This window comes from Herpailurus yagouaroundi, unplaced genomic scaffold (assembly GCF_014898765.1).
Source record: "Herpailurus yagouaroundi ecotype Mexico unplaced genomic scaffold, PumYag 29, whole genome shotgun sequence".
NCBI lineage: Eukaryota > Metazoa > Chordata > Mammalia > Carnivora > Felidae > Herpailurus > Herpailurus yagouaroundi.
Window position 1 is genome coordinate 43,377,652 of NW_024412377.1, and position 19,649 is coordinate 43,397,300.

Sequence of the window (19,649 nt, forward strand, 5' to 3'; positions counted from 1 at the left end):
CTGCCGCTCCCCCAGCAGCCCCCGCAACGCTCGTGTGAAGGCACCATGCAAGGCATCAGAGCCGTGATGCCATAAGGTCCTGTCCTCAAGGAAAAGGCAGTTCGGGTGGGTTCTGACACCAGCTCCTCTACCAATGGGCTGAGACCTTGGCCACAGTCACAGTACTCTCTGGCCTATGCTCACTTATCTGCCACGGGTAGGGGGTTCTTTTCTTTCTTTCTTTTCTTTTTTTTAATGTTTATTTATTTTAAAGAGTGGGGTTGAAAACGTGAGTGGCACTGACAGCCGAGAGCCCGGTGAGGGGCTTGAACTCCCAAGCCGTGAGACAATGACCTGAGCTGAAGTCAGAGGCTTGACTGAGCCACCCAGGCACGCCGGGGAGGGGTGCTCTTAACGTGAGTCACAGATGGGCGTCAGGAGGTCTGTGAGGCCCAAAACGGGCTGCAGAATTTTGTCTGTGCAATTCTCTAGGGAGAAAAGCCATAGCGTCCACGAGATTCGCACAGGGGTCTTCTGTGATACACAGAAAGTGATAAACCACTGAGAATCTCTAAAGGACCTTTTAGTTCTTATGGTCTCTAAGCCTAGAGGAGACAGGACCCTTAAAGAAATAAATGCAGCATAAAAGGCAGAGTGTTCCTCCACAGAGAAACAAAGCACTATGAGGTTAAAAGAAAGAGCATCACAGCTGAGAAGAAACCAGGGAAGGCTTCAAGGTGGAAGCCCTGTCCCCACACCCACTATGGAACAGGCAGGGCTCCTTCACTGCAGAGGGCCACAGCTGGATTGGCCTTTAGAGAGCACCAAATCTTAGCCCTTTCACGTGATGGGAGACGAATGTCCAGAGAAGGGAGGGGACTCACCGAAGGCCACACACAGCGAGCTGGGGCCAGAACCCAGGTCTCCTAATTCCAGTGCTCCCTCTGCCTTCGCAAGTCAAAGGAAGTGTTTCAAATAGGGGAGGTCAGCCAGAGATTGGGGAGGGCAGCCTTGGGCAGACCTCGGGGGAGGTGTTCTGGATTCCTACGTAAGAGGCTCCAGGATTAGCATGGCCTCTATCACCACGTGTCCTTATCACAGGGCCATGCTTTGTCTTACGACACCCCACCTCCCCCCTGCTAATGGGGGACTGTCCCATGCCAGGGACTTATTTTGCCTCCTGATGGGAGCTAGGGGAAGGGACCAGAGAGCCAGGGGTCTGGCTGCCAGTCACCGACGTGACTGCACTTGGAGAAAAGACGGGCAGCATCCTTCCTAACACAGACCTTCAAGGCAAGGGGTGGTCACTGAGGCAGGATGACCCCTCAGATAAAGCCCCTGGGTGTCACATGCTGACGGAGGGAACTCTGAAATGCAATTCGTGTTGAAAACGTCCATTTTTAAGCCAGGCAAAGCAGCGTGTGCCCAGTCCCCACAAACGGGAAGATACTATCTTCTGAGAGTCTGGAGGTCAAATGGCCTTTCCTCTTTAAGCTGTCCCGGGATCCTGGAGTGCCTTGGCTGCTGTCAGTCGCACACTGACAGGCCAGATACTATTTCTCCTGGTCTCCCTTTCCGCCCTCTCCCTGATCCTTCTAACTCCTCCTGTGGTACTTAAACACACTTCTACTTATTTGCTTCTGTGATGAGCTGTTTAGTGTTTCTTTCCCACCAAGGGCAGGACTGGGCTGTTCGCCGCTGAGCCTCTGTGCCCAGCACAATGCCAGGTGCACACTGTTGAGTAGTCGCTCGATGCGTGAAGAAAGGAAGCCCCTGCCTATGTTTTAGCTGCCCCACCCCCAAACAGCCATCACTACTCTAAACAGTCAGCAGCGGCCCAGCCCCGTCAAGTGTTCCAGAGCAGCCTCTGTGTCTCTTGCATTGCGCTTCCCTGGTCCGTGAGATTTTAAGTGAACAAAAAGCTCTTCTGCGCACGGGCGCCTGGGTGGCTCGGTCTGCTAAGCGGCAGACTTCGGCTCGGGTCATGACTTCATGGTTCGTGGGTTCGAGCCCCGTATTGGGCTCTTTGCTGGCGGTGCAGACCCTGCTTGGGATTCTCTCTCTCCCTCTCCCTCACTCTCTGCCCCTCCCCGACATTCTCTCAAAATAAATAAACTTTAAAAAAAAAGCTCTTCTGCATGAAAGCAAGAAAATACGGAAAGCAACAGCTAATCCAATCTCCTCACTTTTCAGATGGGAAACGGGGGTACAGGGGAGGAAAGTGCTTCTGCCTGTGGCCACATAGCCCTGAGCACTAGAGGCAGAGACAGAGCCCCCAGGTCTCCCAACTCCAGCCCTCCGCCCCGCCCATTCACTTCACAGAATTCTCGGCTAATGAGGTGGGAGAGCGGCCTCCCAAGCTGGAGCCGCAGGGACCGGCAGTCGACTTGCCTCCTCCATTTCAATCTTGGACTTGGCCAGGAGGAGCTTCCGGTCAAAGTCACGCTGCTTCTGCTCCCGCTCAGCCTCCAGGTCAGTCACCTGCTTCTGTAGGTCCGCCAGCTTCTGGCGCAGCTCGGTGATCTGGGTTCAAAGGCGAGAGGGGGGATAGTGCGTGAGGGAAGGGGTGAACCTCCAAGGTTCAAAGCTCCTGAGAAGGAAGCAGCAGGCAGAAGACCGGGGATGCTCCGACAGCACAGCCGGGAGCCTGGGGTTCACAGCCCTGGGTTCCCATAACCCCCCAGTACCTTCTGCTCGTACTGCTGCTTCATGGACCGGAAATGCTGGTCCCACTGCTTGTTCACTTCGAGCAGCTGTGGGGAGAGACTGGGGTTAGCAAGAGAGAGGCAGCAAAGGTACAAAGAGGGACAACTGCATGCAGACCAGCAGTGTGTGAGGGAGGACGGTGGCCACGGACGCTGCCTCAAACCCTCTCTTCTTGGAAATTCAGTGTTCCCTAGGGAGGAACTTTTATCAACTGCCATGTTTTATCCTTGCCAGGAAAGCAAGACTAACAGCAAAGGAGCATTATATAATTTGGGGGTACAATTACGGAACGCATGTGCAACCTGGGACTATGTACTCAAGCATCACGTTCTCGTTTTCCTTCACCTGGCATCTCTCTCTGAAAATGAAACCTAAAGATGCCCTTGCACAAGTGTGCAAGTGCGTAAGCACAAGGCTGGCTGCCTCAGAAATGTCTGTCTCACAGCAAACTCTAGAGGACCACCTACGCAGAGGAGGTGGGTTAAGAAAAGTCTAGCACAGATGGGGGGTGGGAGGGAGGGGAGGGTGGGTGATGGGCATTAAGGAGGGCATCTTTTGGCATGAGCACTGGGTGTTGTATGGAAACCAATTTGACAATAAATTTTATATATTAAAAAAAAAAAAAGAAAGGAAAAGTCTAGCACAAACTAAAAACAAGGTGCTGTGCAGCTGGTAAGAAAATCAGGCCACTAATACACTGCCTCGTTTCTAAGACGACCCTAAATTATTTGCCACACACGACAGAAAAACTCCTCAGGGAAGAAAAACAATCCTACATCATTAAATACAAAAAACAATGGGAAAAGGTATCCCAATTTCAGACACAGTAACATATGATAAAGAGTACTCAGAATCGAAGAAATGTATGTTTTACACAAAAATAAATACCCTCAAAGATACGGTTAATTTTAAAGGAGAAAGGAAAAACAGCAATCTGCGATGCAGTATATAGGATATAATTTTTCTGCTTAAAAAAAAAATTTTTTTTAACGTTTATTTATTATTGAGAGACAGAGAGAGAGACAGAGCGTGAGCCGGGAGGGGCAGAAAGGGAGGGAGACACAGAATCTGAGTCAGGCTCCAGGCTCTGAGCTGTCAGCACAGAGCCCGATGCGGGGCTCGAACTCACAGACCGCGAGATCACGACCTGAGCCAAAGTCGGAGGCTTGACCGACTGAGCCACCCAGGCACTCCTAATTTTTCTGCTTTTTAAAAAATTTCTCATGTTTATTTATTTTTGAGAGAGAGAGAGAGAGAGACAGAAACAGAGTGCAAGCAGGGGAGGGGCAGAGAGAGAGGGGGACACAGAATCTGAAGCAGGCTCCAAGCTCTGAGCTGTCAGCACAGAGCCCGACACGGGGCTCGAACTCACGGAACGCGAGATCATGACCTGAGCCGAAGTTGGACGCTTAATCGACTGAGCCACCCAGGCGCCCCATTTTCCCGTTTATTTTTAAAAACAGATTATAAATTGATAAGTACAGAATAGAACTTAGGACTGTTGCCAACTGGGGGCATCTCTAGGTGGTGGGGTTCTCAGTATTTTTCGAATGAGTGTCACATTACTTTTGTAATCAGAGCAAATACCTTATAGCGACAGAAAAAGAAAACTAAAATTGCTAGGCACATAAGAAAAAGACTAATGGAGGCCTGACTTTTAAATGTGCTGGAGGCCCAGGGAGGGCAGCAAGGCCCAGGAATCTGGAGAAGAACCCGGGCTGTGTGGAGTGGAGAGGCTAAAAGAACAGACAGGAATTTGGCTCCACCTCCAGCCTGGAAATACCAGCCTGGGGTCGGGGATGGAGGAGGAACATGCATGGGACACAAGGGCATAGCCTCAATTTTGGAGACTTCCAGCCGGTTCGAAGCAGTGCTATAAAGCGTCGCATCCTCTCCTTCTGTGACAGTCCCTCCCTGAACCAGCTACAAGGGTGACAGAGGAACCCCGTGCTCCCCCTTCCTGATGCTGCAACTTCCCTACCTTATCACAACCTCCTTTCACCATCCGGGGCTTGCCAGGGAAGCCTGCTACACTGTCCCCCCGCCAACAATTTTAGGCCATGCCCCAAATGCCACGTCTGCAGAGTGACCCCTGCGGCCAGGGGAACTCATCAAGAAACACGAGCCCAGGACAGGGCAGCAGGTCTCTCCCGTGGCCAATGGTTCAGTGGTCACCACAGCAACTCACCATGGTGATCTGAGACCAGACAGGGGGCCAGGGAGGGCCTTTGCTCCGACAGTCTGGGGAGGGAAGGAGGGTCTCCCTTGGCCACCCCCACCCCCTCTAGCCACCTACCTCTGTGCGCTGCTGCTCCAGCATTTTCACCTTCTTCTCGGCTGCACCCAAGGCCCCGACCTCTGGGATCTTACCTGCTGTCACACAAGCCTGGGGAGAAACATGGAGGGGCCTTCAGCAAAGCCTCAGAGAACAATTCTGTCACTCACTCAGCGGTCCTTAAAGGCCTCTACCCAGGGACCCAGCCCTGGGTCTCCCACATTTCTAATCCCCTCACTGGCCAGGACACCGCTACATATCCCAGCCATGACTACGCCTGCTTGGGAAAGTCTGCTGAGATCATTATTCCTCCTCCCCTCCTCCCCTGCCCTCCTGCCCTCTGCTCCCCTGCCATGGCCACTTCTTCCCCTGCTCAGACTCTATCTCTAAGACACTGCCGCCTTCCCTCCCCTCTTCTTCCCTAACACACATCAACTAAACATCTTCTGACCTGGAAGGCAAGAGTTATAGATTTTTTAAACATTTTACAAAATGTTTGCTTAAAGACCTTTTTTAGAAAGATACAGAAATAAAGACGTATGTGTATGTGTGATTAGTACCTGTGCGTGTGTTTCCTAGCTCTGTCCTCTGAGAAAGCCTAAAGCCATGACATGACACTCCAGTGGCAACGAGCACACCCAGGGCCCAGATCTTGGTTTCTAAATGCCATTCTCTAACAAAAAGAAATAGGGTTCCTTAGAGAAGTGGTTCATTCCCGGGGCAGGGAAAACATAAGGAGAGCTTGGAGTTATCTTGTGCCAGAAAGTAAGAAAGTGCTCGATAATAATTACATGAAGAAGGGCGTGTCTAATGGGCAAAAGAGACAACTCGAAAGAGCTTCTTGTGGCCAAAGCTGGAGCGATTTGAACAAAAATATACATCGCGACAGAACTGGATCATAGCCCAAAGAATAAAATAAATGCCCTGAGTCTATACTGGTAGAAAGGAACAGCTGAATAAACAGATAAGTGGGGGAGAAGGGGCAACTCTTCCTTACAGAAGAATTCCAATTACTGAGTATAGAGGGAATGAGAGAAATTCAAAATCTCTGTGAGAACACTATCGTCATAATGATCGTGGCAGGTGAGATCCACCAATGGATACGAAAATTAGTGAGAAGTGTAAAAAGAAACAGGACATTTGCACAGACTTAAAGTTTCTCCTCAAAAATAAGTCTTTGTTGGGGCACCTGGGTGGCTCAGTCGGTTAAGTGTCCATCTTTTGATTTTGGCTCAGGTCATGATCTCACAGTTTCATGGGTTCCAGCCCCATGTCAGGCTCTGTGCTGATTCTGCAGAGCCTGCTTGGGATTTTCTCTTTCTCTCAATCTCTCTCTCTCTCTCTCTCTCTCTCTCTCTGCCCCACCCTGGCTCGTGCTCTCTCTCTCTCTCTCTCTCAAAATAAATAAAAACTTAAAAAAATTATTTAAAAAAAGGATTTATTAACTACAAAGGGAAAATTAGCCCCTTTATTATGGAAAAACCAACACACGCCCCCTCAGCCAAGCAATCAGTGTTGACAGTAGTAAGATACACTGACATCATGTATCCTTGACATGATGCACCACGAAGGGCATGGTGTCACTCCTGGGGAACCTTGCGCAAATCCACATCTCAATCTGATCACGAGAAAACATCAGTTAAACCCATACTGAGGCACATGTTACAAAATAACTGGCCAGCACAAGTCAGAAGCGCGAAACACAAGGTGCAGCTGGGAACTGTCACAGACTGGAGGAAACTAAGGACTGTGACACCCAAGTGCGGCGTGGGATCCTGGACTCCCAGCGCCAGCACAGAAAGTAAGAAAGAGGATATGAGCGAGAAACTGGTGAAATCTGAACAAAGTCTGTAGTTTAGTTAATAGTGCTGTTTGTTTTTGAGTTTTGGTCATTGAACCGTGGTTATGTAACTTGATAAGGAGATACGGGGGATCGTCCGGACTACTTTTGCAATTGTTTTTTTGTAAATCTAAAGTTCTCTAGAAGTTAAAAAAAATTTTGTTTAAACAGGAAATGTGGAGGTGAAAGAGAATGAGCTTAGGAGTCCAGCAGTGGAGTATTGGGTCTACCTCCAAGGCCCTGCATGAGGCCAAGACCCACACCCTCTCTGGGCCTTGGTACAAGGGAGATCAAGCCAGATGGGCTCTGCAGGCCCCAATCTCTGACACCCATGGGCTTGTCAGCATTTGTCCTGGGGTCGCTGCCCACATTCTCTCTATCCCCTGCCTTCCCATGGCTCGTGGGGGCGGGGCCGGTCCCTGAATGCAGGACTAGTGAGGTTCAGGTGCCCCCTGCAGGCGATTGCCTGCCAGCACACCACAGACCTGGGGAGGAAGGGCAGTGGGCTGGGGGAGCCCTCCAAGGACCGTCACCTTTAAGAAAGGCAAAAGATGGGCCTGCGCCTGAAAGCCTGCTGTGTCCTCACAGGACAAGGAGGAAGAGGGGACAGGGTCTCCTGGGGGGCACACAATCAACCTCCACAAAGAAGAGAAGAGTCGGGGGCGCCTGGGTGGCTCAGTCCGTTAGGCGTCCCGACTCAGTTTCGGCTCAGGTCATGATCTCATGGTTGGTGAGTTCTCAGGCTTGGAGCTGCTGGTGTGGAGCCTGTTTGGGATTCTCTCTCTCCTTCTCTCTCTGCCCCTCTCTCAAAATAAGTAAATAAACTTTAAAAAAAAGAAGAAGAAGAAGAGAAGAATCAGCCCACCTGGCTGCTGGCACCAAAGCTACCATTAAAAGCAACAGCTAGGGGCGCCTGGGTGGCGCAGTCGGTTAAGCGTCCGACTTCAGCCAGGTCACGATCTCGCGGTCCAGGGGTTCGAGCCCCGCGTCAGGCTCTGGGCTGATGGCTCAGAGCCTGGAGCCTGTTTCCGATTCTGTGTCTCCCTCTCTCTCTGCCCCTCCCCCGTTCATGCTCTGTCTCTCTCTGTCCCAAAAATAAATAAATGTTAAAAAAAAAAAAGAAAAAAAAAGAAAAGCAACAGCTAGTTTCACTGTTTACCATGTGCCCAGCGCCACACCTACTTTACAGGTATCACCCTGAACCCTCCCGCCATCCTCCGAGGTAGGTGTCACAGCCTCCATTTTACAGAAGAAGAAACTGAGGCCAGATCGTTGGTTTATGTCACTCAGTCACGGTGGCCGTGCTGGCACGAGGTGGAGCCAGCTCCAGGGCACGGGCTCCACCGCAGCCCGGAACGCATGCCTCCCATGGGGCCTTCGTCCCCGGCAGGGTGGTAAGAAGGGCTGGGCCTCTGGGGGGTCAAGTTAGATGAGCCAACATTAAAGGGCTTGGGAAAGCGAAGAGGCCTCCCCAGGGAATCCCACACCCCTGGTGGCTCAGGGAACCCACGGGGTGGGGGGGGGATCAGGGGGCTTCACAAGTCACTTCCACAGGGGCCGGCCAAGCAGGCTCTGCCCTGAGGGCTAAATGGAGGGAGGGGCTCCCTGGGCTGGAATTCAGAATGCCATTTATCAGCGCATTTCCCTGAGGCACCCCGAGGCACCCCTCTGTAGGCCTGATAGCAGGTGATGCAGGGATCTTGATGACAGGAAGTCACATGACCTCTCCACACCTCCTACCACCGCTGTGTCATGCAGTAATAGTCCCGGCCCTGCCTAGCATACGTGTAGAGTGGAGATCCAAACAGGATGATGGATTTGCAAGCCCCAGGTAAATGCTACATTGCCACATAGTAGTGAGGAATTAAGTTATTAGGATAATTACTGCCTTTACATAGGTGTGGGTTTGTTAAAAATGTCAAATCCTGCCACGCAGCCATTAAACCCTAGTAAAAAGGGGAAACGTGTCAGTAAAAAGTTGGGACTCAGCGCCACACCAAGGGAAAGGTACACACTGGGCAAGGGAAGAGATTCAGCTTCTGCTCGGGAACTGGGCGTGAGGCACAGCTGAGAGCCGCGGTGGGAAGGGGCGCCGGGCCATGGCAATGTCAGCTAACCCCACTTCTGTCCAGGTCAGAGGCTCTAGGAAGGAATCCCAGGAGCTTAACAGAGTCCCCTGATGGGCCTTCTCAACCCAACACCCTAATTCTGCCAGGAATATCTGAGATGTTACACTGACTTTTGAGACCCACCCACAAGAGACCTTCACAAACTGGAACGTGTTTAGGGAATGTGCCCAAACTGAGCGAAGGACTCAGTACCACCTTCTATGAGCCGTGGCGGAAGGAAATGAAACTACGCAGCCTGGAGAGAAGGCCGGTGGGGGCCACGAGGCCACGGTCATGGCCAGCAGCCCGTGTGTCCCAGGGAATGGGATGTTCCGTGTGGCTAAAGGCAGAAGGAGGGCTAAGAAGTGGAAACTCCGGGACAGGTGGACTGTCAGGCCCAGCTAAGGAAAAGCCATCTAACGGGAACCCTGTAACAGTAGAACGGGCTACGGCAGGAAGTGGTGAGCTCACTGCAGGGGGCAACGGAGGCTAGACAGTGGCGATCCCAGATGCTGTGGAAGGAGTCTGTGACCACGTACCTGCTGCTGTCCGGCCACCCCCTTCTTGCCTGCGCCTTCCATCTTTGGGAAGCCCGGCTGCCCACAGGTATCCTCTTTGCCGCAGCTCATCAACAACCTCTTGAGCTCCATGTTTTCCTCCCTGGGTCGGAGGCAAACAGAGAGGTCACGTTGCCGGCCCTGTGTTAAGAAGCCTGGGGTTCTCAGACCTACTACTCATCACCTACTACTACAGCTGAGTTCTGGGGAAGAAGGGAGGACCCTGAAACCTTCCCTTGGATAGAACAAAAGAAGGCATCCTTAAGCCACTTTGCTGGCAATGTGGGCTTCTCTGGAAGTCTCTGATCGTCAATCAACAGCAGGGTTTCCCAACTGTGGGAGGTCGGCAAACAGGAGAACTCCAGGATGTGTCCAAACCTGCATCAAATAACTCTGACCGCACTCTAGTGAGGAAGTTACACCCTTTCCAATCATCTTCAAATTTCTTGTGTAGAGCATGGGAACAGTCTCAGCTGGTGCCGACAGGTCTTGAGCACTCCTCCAGGACTTGCCAGTCTCCCTTGTTCACAGGACAAGGGCAGGCTTCAGGCTCAGAGCTTTCAGTGGGTGGCGGCACTCTGCCAGGACTTACTAACACCCAACACCCTTCCGTGTTCGTTGTATTTATTGTTAGGGTTGTCTTCTATTCATTAAAGGTAATGGTGTTTTCCATGAACTCCAGTGCAACTTTTCTTTATCATCATTTTAAGCAAAAACATTATTCAAATTGAAGCAAATTCTTAAATCAATAAGGTAGGTGATATAGGACATAATAAACGTGGTGATATGGATTCAGGTATGACTGAAGTAGGAAAAATATTTCTTTACGTTCTATTTGCCGGCTAAATTTCCACGTAATAACAGAAGAAAGAAAAAAGAGAGAGAGAGAAGTAAAGTGGCTTTCCCAAGGTCACACAGCAGGGACTTGCACTCTTGCTTTCTAGTCATGAGTCATTCCTCCGACCTGGGGTTTCGGATCCATGGATAGAATCATTACGGCTCTAAAACTCCCAACTGTTTGGCCATCCAGAAGTAAATAAATATATGCTGCCTCAAAATGGCACAACGGCTCAGTGGTTACATATGACTCTCTCTGGGCCTCAGTCTCCCTCTGCACCATGAGGGGTCTGACCTGCATAACCTCAAAGGGCTCTTCAACTCGGACAATCAAGAGCAGTGTTTCTCAACTGTAGTCCTGGGTCTACCTACACCATAATCACAGAAGCCCTTGGGAAAATGCCTAGGTCGGCTTCACATCCACTGAATCAGAATCTCAGCTGAGGAGGGAGGGGTGGGAGAGTGAAGCTGTAATGCCTTCCCTGACCCTCAGTGATCCTGAGGCACGGTGAAGTCTGAGACCAGGAGGCAAATGAGGGACCCCTGACTGTTGGCAGGAAAACAGCAGGACATGGCGGTGGCCAGCAGAGGGCAGCAAAGTCCTGAGTCCTCTCCCCACAGCAGACTGGCAGTTGCTAACGACAAGCTAAGGGGGCAAGTTCCCAAGGAAGGAGTGCGATTTGTACAGACCCTCTTCTGAAGCTCTCAAGGCATTTTATAACGGTACTAAAAGGGCCAGAGAGGAAACACCAAGGTACCCAAGGAAAAGGACCAAGAGACCTGACATCCAAAGCCTCAGAGCCCTCAGCCTTCAGCCCAGAAATCGGTGCCATGTACTATCCCTCTCTTCCTGCCCACCTGAGTCCTCACTCCGGAGGAGTCTGGACTTACCGCAGCCTCTCGGCAGCCTGATCCCGCTGCTCCAGGCCCTTGTCCAGCTTGGCCTTCAGGGCCTCATTCTCCTTCCGAAGCTGCTCACACAGGGTCTGCAAGGCAGAGAGGTAGATGGGGGCAAGGTGAGGGAAGGGTTGGACCCTAAATGCAGCTTGATGATGGAGGACAGAGCCATGCCAGGTCCCAACACGTTACCCCCTTTGCATGGCCTCACCCAATCTGTCTCAGGACAGCTGAGAACCCAGGTGCTAGGCCCATGCAGGCTCCTCTATGCATCCTCTCCCTCCGGAGCCAGCCATGGGGATGCCTGACCAAGAAGCGGCCACAGGGCCTTCTGGTCTTCCTGGGCAGAGAGCTCCATCCCTCCTCCTCCTGCACTGCTGTTCCTACAGCGGAGAACACTCCTGCCCCACAGCCTTCTCCCCGGATCCCTTCTACTCCTGCTTCAGGTCTTAGTCTGAACATCACTTCCTCGGAGAAGTCCTCCCCGACTCCCAATCTCGGGTGAGTTAGGTCACTTCCATTATTATCCTTGGTCACCCTTGGTGCTTGTGACAATTACGGCCAAAGAACCACTCGTGTCATTGTTTCCTTAACATCCACCCCCGACTCTGCCCGCGAGTCTGCGGGCTCCCAGAGGGCCGGGACCCCCTCCCAGGACCCCAGCCCAGCTCAGCACTTAGCACGGTCAACACTAAACTCTGCTAAAGGAATGCACGACTGAATGACTGAATGGCCAAGTGAACGAATGAACAGGGGAAGGGCTGAGTCCTAGGAGGCCCATGAGCTCAGTCAATCTGGAGAATGTAAGAGGCTTCCAGTGCTGTCCAATGGTAAGTTGGAAAACAGGGCATTCAGCCAAGACCTCAGCAATTTCTCAGGTGTGGCTCAGGCTTGCGTCACTGCTGAGACACAGTTCCCTCCTCTCCGGATGGGGACAACTATTCCTTCTCTGCCTCCTTTACAGGGCTGCTCTGAGGACAAACAAGACCGCCAGGGTGCAAGTGCCCTGTGACCTGCCAGTCATGTGCTGATATATGAGGCCTCCTGTTCGAAGCAGTGCGGGGGGGGGGGGGGGGCGGCATTGAAAATGGGCAGCCGGACTTAGGGCCCCGCAGACGGGAGGGCAGGGAAGTGCCGACCAGTGACGTGATACCCCACGTCGGTACAAAGTTACCCACTTTCAGCAAATACTCAGTGAGCACCTAGTACGTGCCACGTCCATGGCTAGGTGCTCCTGCACTCGCTGCCTCCTCGGGGCCTCGCCGCTTCCCCAAAGCTGCGTAAGTCACCTGGCTCTGTTTTAAAAGTGAGTCATCGCAGGTGAAATAATTTGCATGAGGTTGCACAGCTGCTGAGAATCGCTGCTGGGACTGTGCTCCACGTGGCAGACCCTCAACTGGTGTCTCCCGGATGTGCGGAGGGTGCTGGGGGGGCGGGGACCAGTGGTATTCACTGCATTCCACCTGCTCCCTTCCATGTCCTTGTCCCGGGCTGTCTGTGACCATGTGATTACTTGTGGCCAGTGAAAGTGAGTGGCAGTGCCCCGTGTCCACTTCTGGGCTGGCTCAGGCCCAATTCTTTGGTCTCTCCTGTGGCTGTGGCTGCCTTATACACCAGAGCGCACGAGATGGTGGGGGCTCTGTCAGCCTGGGCCTCTGAGTAAACCGAGGAGCAGAAACTAGCCCCTGCCACATGGAATCGGAGGGAAACTGTATGTCAGCCGAGGAGATTTCAGAGCTGTTTTGTTTCCACAGCAATACCTAGCCCTTTCTGACTAACACAGGGGAGACCTGGGAAGGCTGTATGGAGGAGACAGCCTGGAAACGGAAGCTGGTAGGACATGAGGGATCCGAGGCCGAGAGAATGGAAAACCACGGTGACTTGTTCCAATGTCTAGCAGACGCCTTGCACCATACCTGGCTGTGACAATGTTTGTTGAGTGAACCAAGAAACAAATCAATGAATAACTGAGGAGGAACTGGATCAATGTGGCTCCACCCACAGGCTAGGCAAATACCCAGGATGCCCTGGCCAGAAACAAAACATCCTGCTCCTGGTCACTAAGGGAAGGCCAGGACAAGGATTCACGTGCTGTCTACCCTTCCAGTCCAGAGGGCAGTTTCCTCCCAGTCCCTGAGCACAAAACAGCTGATAGAGGCGGTCACAAAGGTCATCCGCTGCCATCAAAGGGAGCCAACAGAGCTTTCCTGTGAGGTCCTGTGATTCACTCACTCACTTAAAAATGCACATGTAGCACCTGTTAAGTGCTGAACGCCAGGATACCTGATGAATATGGCAGACAAGGTACCTGCCCTCCACCCCTTGTGAGACTTACATGCTAACAGGGAAAAAAAAAAAAATCAAACACAAAGTAAATAAGCCACGTAATAAGATAAAATTATTACAAACTATGATAAGAGCTAAGAAGGAAACACATACAGGAGCTCGCTATATAAAAAACGCCAAAGGCTGGCAGGACCCCCTTTGACGAGGCCTGGTATCACTCCCCATTTCAAGGCCAAAATGGTGGCACTCAGAGTGATCTTACTCCATGAACAGCCCCAGGTTTACCTCCCCGGAGCTCAGCTTTGACACCCCGAAACCCCTGCCATCAGAAGGGTGTCTCCCTCAGCCTGGCGCCCCCAGACCCTCACAGCATGTTCTGGTCACTCCCTTCAACATGTCCCTCCCTCAAGGTAGGATGGGAGTCCTGCCCTCTCCCCGGAGTCCTCTGCCCCTCGCATCTCTCCTCACACCTGTCTCCAGACTGGATGCCCCTCCTGCTCTTGTCAACCCAGCCCTTCCCAAGGTCACACACAGGAGACGTCTCCCCCCCACCCCAACTTCCATCAACTGGAATATCTTGAATGTCTGCTGACGTGAATGAGACCACAGACCAGTGACTGACCAGTGGCTGGCATGGTCTAGGAAGGAGGAAGGAGACTTCAAGTTATGCCTTGTCACTAAGGTGGCAGGTGCTCTGATCCTCATCAAGCCCCAGTTTTGCCATCTGTGAATCCTTCCCTATCCAAGGTCCCTGAGGCTAAGATCCCCTGCCCAGTACGGATGATCAATCACCATGAAGTTCCAACAGTGACCACTTGCTATGTTTGAGGCTGCTCTGGGTGCTTCATTAATACAGCCATCCCACGAGGAAGGCATTCCCCACTCCATGGTACTGATAGGGACAGTGTGGCACAGAGAGGGCAAGTGACCTGTCCACGGTCATACAGCAAAAAAGAAGTCACTACTGGAACCAAGGACCATTCTATTCCAAGGCCTAGCCTGGCCTAGGAAGGAAAGCTGACTTCACTCCCACGGCACAGGGAAGGTTGGGAAAGAAAGACTCCCCGGTGGGGAGGCAGGTTCGGATGATGCTTAAGAGCATGGGATTTAGAAAAGAACAGATTGAGGTTTGAATCAACCGTATCGCTCACTAACTGGGTGACCTTAGGCAAAATAATCACCTCTCCAGGGCTGCACCCCCACCCGTGAAGTGGGGGTAATGATGTTACCACCATAGGGGGCAGGGACAATAACATATACAGGCTGGCCTCTGTTCCTTCCCCCCACCCCACATGTGAAGACCAGAGGCAGGGCTGCTGCTGACCTGCCCACATCCACGCCCCGAGGGTATCCCCAACCATGAAATTTGCATTGCCCACCCACATTTTCCAATTTCCTTCCTCTTCCTCCTGCCTTCCCACAACTTCCTCACTTTGCTCACTACCCTGAACAGTAAGCCCAGAGTCAGCCCCCAACATTGCCCTTAGACATGCCCGTGGTACCCCTGGATCCCTGAGAAGAACTGGAGGGGGGGGGGGGAGGCACACCTGCCGTCCCCGGCAGCCCTCCCACCTGCTGGCCTCACCTGGAGGATGGAGGTGCGCTGCTCATTCTTGTGCACCTTGGACGCCAGCCGGTTGAACTCGAGGGCCATGCGACCCAGGTGGGTGAAGAGCTGGCTATGGTCTGGCTCCTCGGCACACACGCTCAGGGTGGTCTCCAGGCGCTGCAGGTGCAGCATCAGGTTGGTGTCCTCGTGGGGCAGGGGGCCCAACTCCTGGTGGGAGGGAAGGGACACTGACCACTCTTCACCGGGGGCTGAGTAGGCACCGCCGACCATTCTCCCTCTGCTTCCCCGTGCCTCATGACTCAGTTTCCCCTCTGATCCCAGCTAGCCCAGGGAAATTCTCTAGTTACACAGGTTCCCTGTCTGGGGCTGACTCACGGGGCAGGACCTGGGGCTCCCAGACCACAGGCGGGCTTACCAGCAGCACAGTCACCTTCCTCCCACACTCCGGGCCTCGCTGAGCACCTGTGGGTAAACCACTTGTCCACCAGGTCTCAGAATCCTCACCTCCTAAGTGCACACACACTCCTTCCTTCCCTTCTATCTCATAGGGTTCTTATGAAGGTGAACTGACTTATGAAAGCTACAAGCCCAGGAAAGTGGTGTCGCTCCATGTCACTGCTTCTTCGGCTTGGGGACTCCTGACCAGGAAGCCATGCAGGGACCAAAACTGTCCCACTTCTATGTCTATGTGTGTCTTCTGGGGAATGGTCCAAGCATTCATCAACTTCTCAGAGGACCCAAGAGTCAAAACAGGTTAAGAACCATTGCTCTAGATAGTGCAAAGAACCCCAATCTAGTAGAGTGTGTAAGAAATGAAACACACTGTGGGCACGACAGTCGAATCTCAATAACCAATCAGTCTCTTTCTCTCTCTTAAGCCACCTCTCCTCTGTCTAGAACTTTCTTACCACAGATAGTGCCGCAGTTACACCAATACCGTGCCCAAGGATCCTTATCGGCACCTTAGAGCTCACTGCATCGAGCCCAGCTCCCCTGCCGGGTATCTAAGTCCCCACCTTCCCCTGCCTGAGCCTCCGTGTACCAGGCTTCGGTCCCACAGTGTCCTCCCTGCTCATCCTTCCTGGCCCTGCCCACATTTCCGCTCCTCTAGCAGCCTCCCCTAAACGTTCATGGAAGTCACGGACATCAGAGCTACAGGGGAACCTCAGGGCTCAGGCTGGGAAATCATGGGATGGGGAGAAGGAACTCGCCCGAAGTTGCCCAGCAAGTCAGTGGCAGAGCCAGGACTGAACTTTGGCTTCCTGGCTCTCGATCCAGTGCTCTGCCACACTGAACTCCTTTGTCTCTGCATTGTGCAGCGCTAGAAATGCCCTACAGCCACAGCGTGGTGCTCAGTGTATGCCTACATAATATTGTTAGCACCTTATTCTAACAGGAGATAATGTTGCTTCTTCAATTCTGCATTCATTTCCCGCACTGCCTCTTCCCACAAAGGATTTGAGGCGGTGAATGCTGCTCTATTTAAGGCTCATGAATGGCTTCATCCCTCCGGTTTCTCCAACCAGTCTGTAAGCTCCCAGGCTGGCTTGGCTTGGCTTGGCACGGAAAAGGCACATGGTGGGACTAAGGAAGAACTTATTAACAAGATGAAAGTACTGGTCCAAGGTCACAGACTGAACTACTCTCTGAGCAGCGGGGTCTTACCTCCTGAGCCAGCATCTCAGAGCCTTCAGGCATAGGGCAAGACAGGGGGCAAAAGTTCCCAGGAGACAATATACAGAGACTTTCTACTACTCAGACCTGCCAGATACGGTGAGGAGCCACTTGTCACTGAAGGCATGCCAGCGTAAGCTGGATGACCACTTGATGGGGACCTTGCACTGGGGACTGACAGACACAACATGAACTAAAGAGCAACATCTGTCCCCTAGGCCTTGGTGAGTTGAGGAAACAGGACATCAAGGTGAAGAGTTAGGCCACTTACTGTCTTATTACCACCACCAAAAACAAATCTCAAAGTGGAGAGGGAGGGCGAAGGAGGAAAGGACAGGGCTTTAAGACTTTTGAAGAATATTCCAGACCTTTTGCCATGGTTCTCCAAGAAGTCTGCCTTTTTAAGGGAGAGCAGAGGAGGACATAGGTGGACTAAAAGCAGCATGCAGGGTAAGGTATAGAAAGAGTATGCTGGGTAGACACCCCAGAGTTAGAGGAGTGTGTGTGTGTGTGTGTGTGTGTGTGTGTGTGTGTGTATACATGTATGCCCTGAGGGGAAGCCTGGGAGGAACAGACGGCCTGCACAAAAGGATAAATCACCTGCCTTAAGCGGCTCTGGGCTTCTCCGACCCCTTCTAATCCAGCCAGGCTAGGAGCCCACAGGCCCCAAAGCTGAGTCATAGTGTGTAGAGGCACCCCCCGACAAGGCAGAGACCAGCAGGGCTGGCAACGTGCCCAGGCTTTCTCAATGGTCGGGTGTCTGTATGGCCCAAGTCGGGGAAGTCACCAGCCAGGAATTTGCATATGTGAGCGAGAAGCACCCCTTGCCCTGGCCCCTCGTGTATCCCCAGGTAACTCCAGGGTGCCCAAGGGATGTCAGTGGATCCTATGCCTCTCCACCAGGGCTGGGTGACTGAAACAGAGAGACATGGGACGTGCTGGGGACCTGCCATCCACTCACCATTGTATTTCTGGCTTGGCCACCACTCGCCGGTGGAGAATTCTGCTCCTCGGCGGGGACCACTTCAAATTCAGACGAGGTGCCCTGTACAGAAAGGGAGTTAGGGACTGCCCGAGAGAAAGACACCTCACCCCTCCGCTGGGGCCTCGAGACTGAGAGCAGCAATTCAGCTGGGCAGCCCCTCCATGCAGAGGCTGAGCTCACAGGGCGGAGCCACGTGACTTCATGTGAGACCACAGAGAAGGATTCTCAACAGGTCTGCCCACACCCCACTGTGTGATCTGAGGTCACTTTCCCCTGAGGCGAGTTTCCTCATCTGTAAAACAGGGATGTTGGACTAGTGACCTTGAACGGCTAGCACTTTACAATTGCAGTCTCTCTCGAAGGCCGTGCACTTTTAAAATGTTCTCACAGACTCCATTATTTCTCAAAGCAACCCACAGAGGGCTCAGAGGGTTATATCTGACAGATGAGGAAACGGGAGAGCAATACGGTTAGTTAATGCAAAAGCAGGGACTGAACCCAAGGACTGCAAGTCCAACACTCTTCCTATGGCATCAGAGCGGTCTCCCAGGCCCAGGTGTCTCTAGTTGGTCACCCAGAGAACACAGATAGCATTTAGTATGGCCACCACCAAGGCGGTCCTGTGCCAGCCTTGCCAACCCAGTCCCAGAGATCCCAGAGGAGTGGTCTGATCTGCAGTAAGTCCCAAGGATGCATCAACAAATTTGGAGAGACTTTTACAGGATTTGCCCAAATCCCTGGGTGGCCAAGGACTTCAGGACTTCTCACACCTCTCGGCCATGCTGAGTAGAATGTACCGGTTGTGCAGCCAGTGGATAGGCTGATAGTTCGTCTCAACCAGGAACTAACTCTGGGACTGCTACCAAACCTGGTCTCCAAAGCCTGTTCCAGACTTGCCTCATCTCAGGAACAGGCAGATACGTGGAAGGATCTGTACTCAGCTTCAGCTGAGCCTTGTGGTCTCTAAGAACCCCGCTCTGGATCTCAGCTCTGCTCTAGAAAGTCTCCCTTTCACCTCCATTTCCTCAGAAACACTCTTCTCTCTCTGGACCCCATCCGTAGGATGAAGACACTGAACAATATGACCACGTGGCTCCCTTCCAGGCCTGGGATACCAAGAAAAACTTCTCAAGGCAAATATGGAGAAGACACCTTCTGAGCCCCCCGTGACAATCTGGGTTCCACGTCACATCTGTCTGTTTTCCCAGCACTGTACCTGGCTGACACATGCTTGGCATTATACAACTCAGTAAATGAGAGGAATGCCCTGTGCATACCAGAGTCTTCCTGATAAGTTTTCACCATGGCCTTCGTTTGAAAATGGGGAAATCAAGCCCCCAGAGAGACAGAGATCAACTTGCCCAATATCACCTAGCAAGTCAGAACCCAAGTTCCTTGACTTTAATCCTCTCTCGTCAAGTTCTTGTATCTGCCAATGAGCACCTGAGGTCCAGGCAACTTTCAGCCATGACTCCAAATGTAACTTACGCTGGATGGAGGTTTTTGGACCGTCTCTGCCTTGTTGCTGGGGTGTGCAGGGTCAGCAGGGGCTGCTGGGACATCTGCCTCCTTTCCTGGAGAATTGAGAACACATGGATAAGCAGCAGGAAATGGGGGAAAGCCCAGATACCATGCCCTCGCGGACAGCCCCAGCCAGAAGAGTTCTACCCAAGTCTGGGAAAATGAGAGGTGGTCCTGCCAGGGCCAGGTAGCCTGGGAAAATGACTGGAATGATGGGGACAGAACCTGGGCAGAGAGACTATCTTCTGTGGACTTGCTGGGAAAATCCCAAGGTGGCCACTGCTCCTCGCTACCCGGGACCTGCCTCAATGATACCAAGGGAGACACTTTACAATGAACAAAGTACTTTTATATTTGTCATCTCAGCCAATTCTCATGACAGCTCTGCATCTGCATTTTGAAGGAAGGAAACTG

The 19,649-nt window shown here is 52.4% G+C and overlaps 1 protein-coding gene across 3 annotated transcripts in view; it reads right to left on the minus strand.

Moving 5' to 3' along the window:
• Window positions 1-19,649, minus strand: part of TNIP1 (TNFAIP3 interacting protein 1) — a 47,077-nt gene that overhangs the window by 8,872 nt on the left and 18,556 nt on the right. For all 3 annotated transcript variants that reach the window (XM_040497986.1, XM_040497976.1, XM_040497994.1), the window contains 8 exons: window positions 19,203-19,288; window positions 17,691-17,774; window positions 15,071-15,262; window positions 11,194-11,288; window positions 9,448-9,568; window positions 4,982-5,071; window positions 2,667-2,732; window positions 2,371-2,502 (listed from right to left, as the gene is read on the minus strand). In XM_040497986.1, the coding sequence (XP_040353920.1) occupies window positions 2,371-2,502; window positions 2,667-2,732; window positions 4,982-5,071; window positions 9,448-9,568; window positions 11,194-11,288; window positions 15,071-15,262; window positions 17,691-17,774; window positions 19,203-19,288 (866 nt within the window). The remainder of the gene's footprint in view (window positions 1-2,370; window positions 2,503-2,666; window positions 2,733-4,981; window positions 5,072-9,447; window positions 9,569-11,193; window positions 11,289-15,070; window positions 15,263-17,690; window positions 17,775-19,202; window positions 19,289-19,649) is intronic.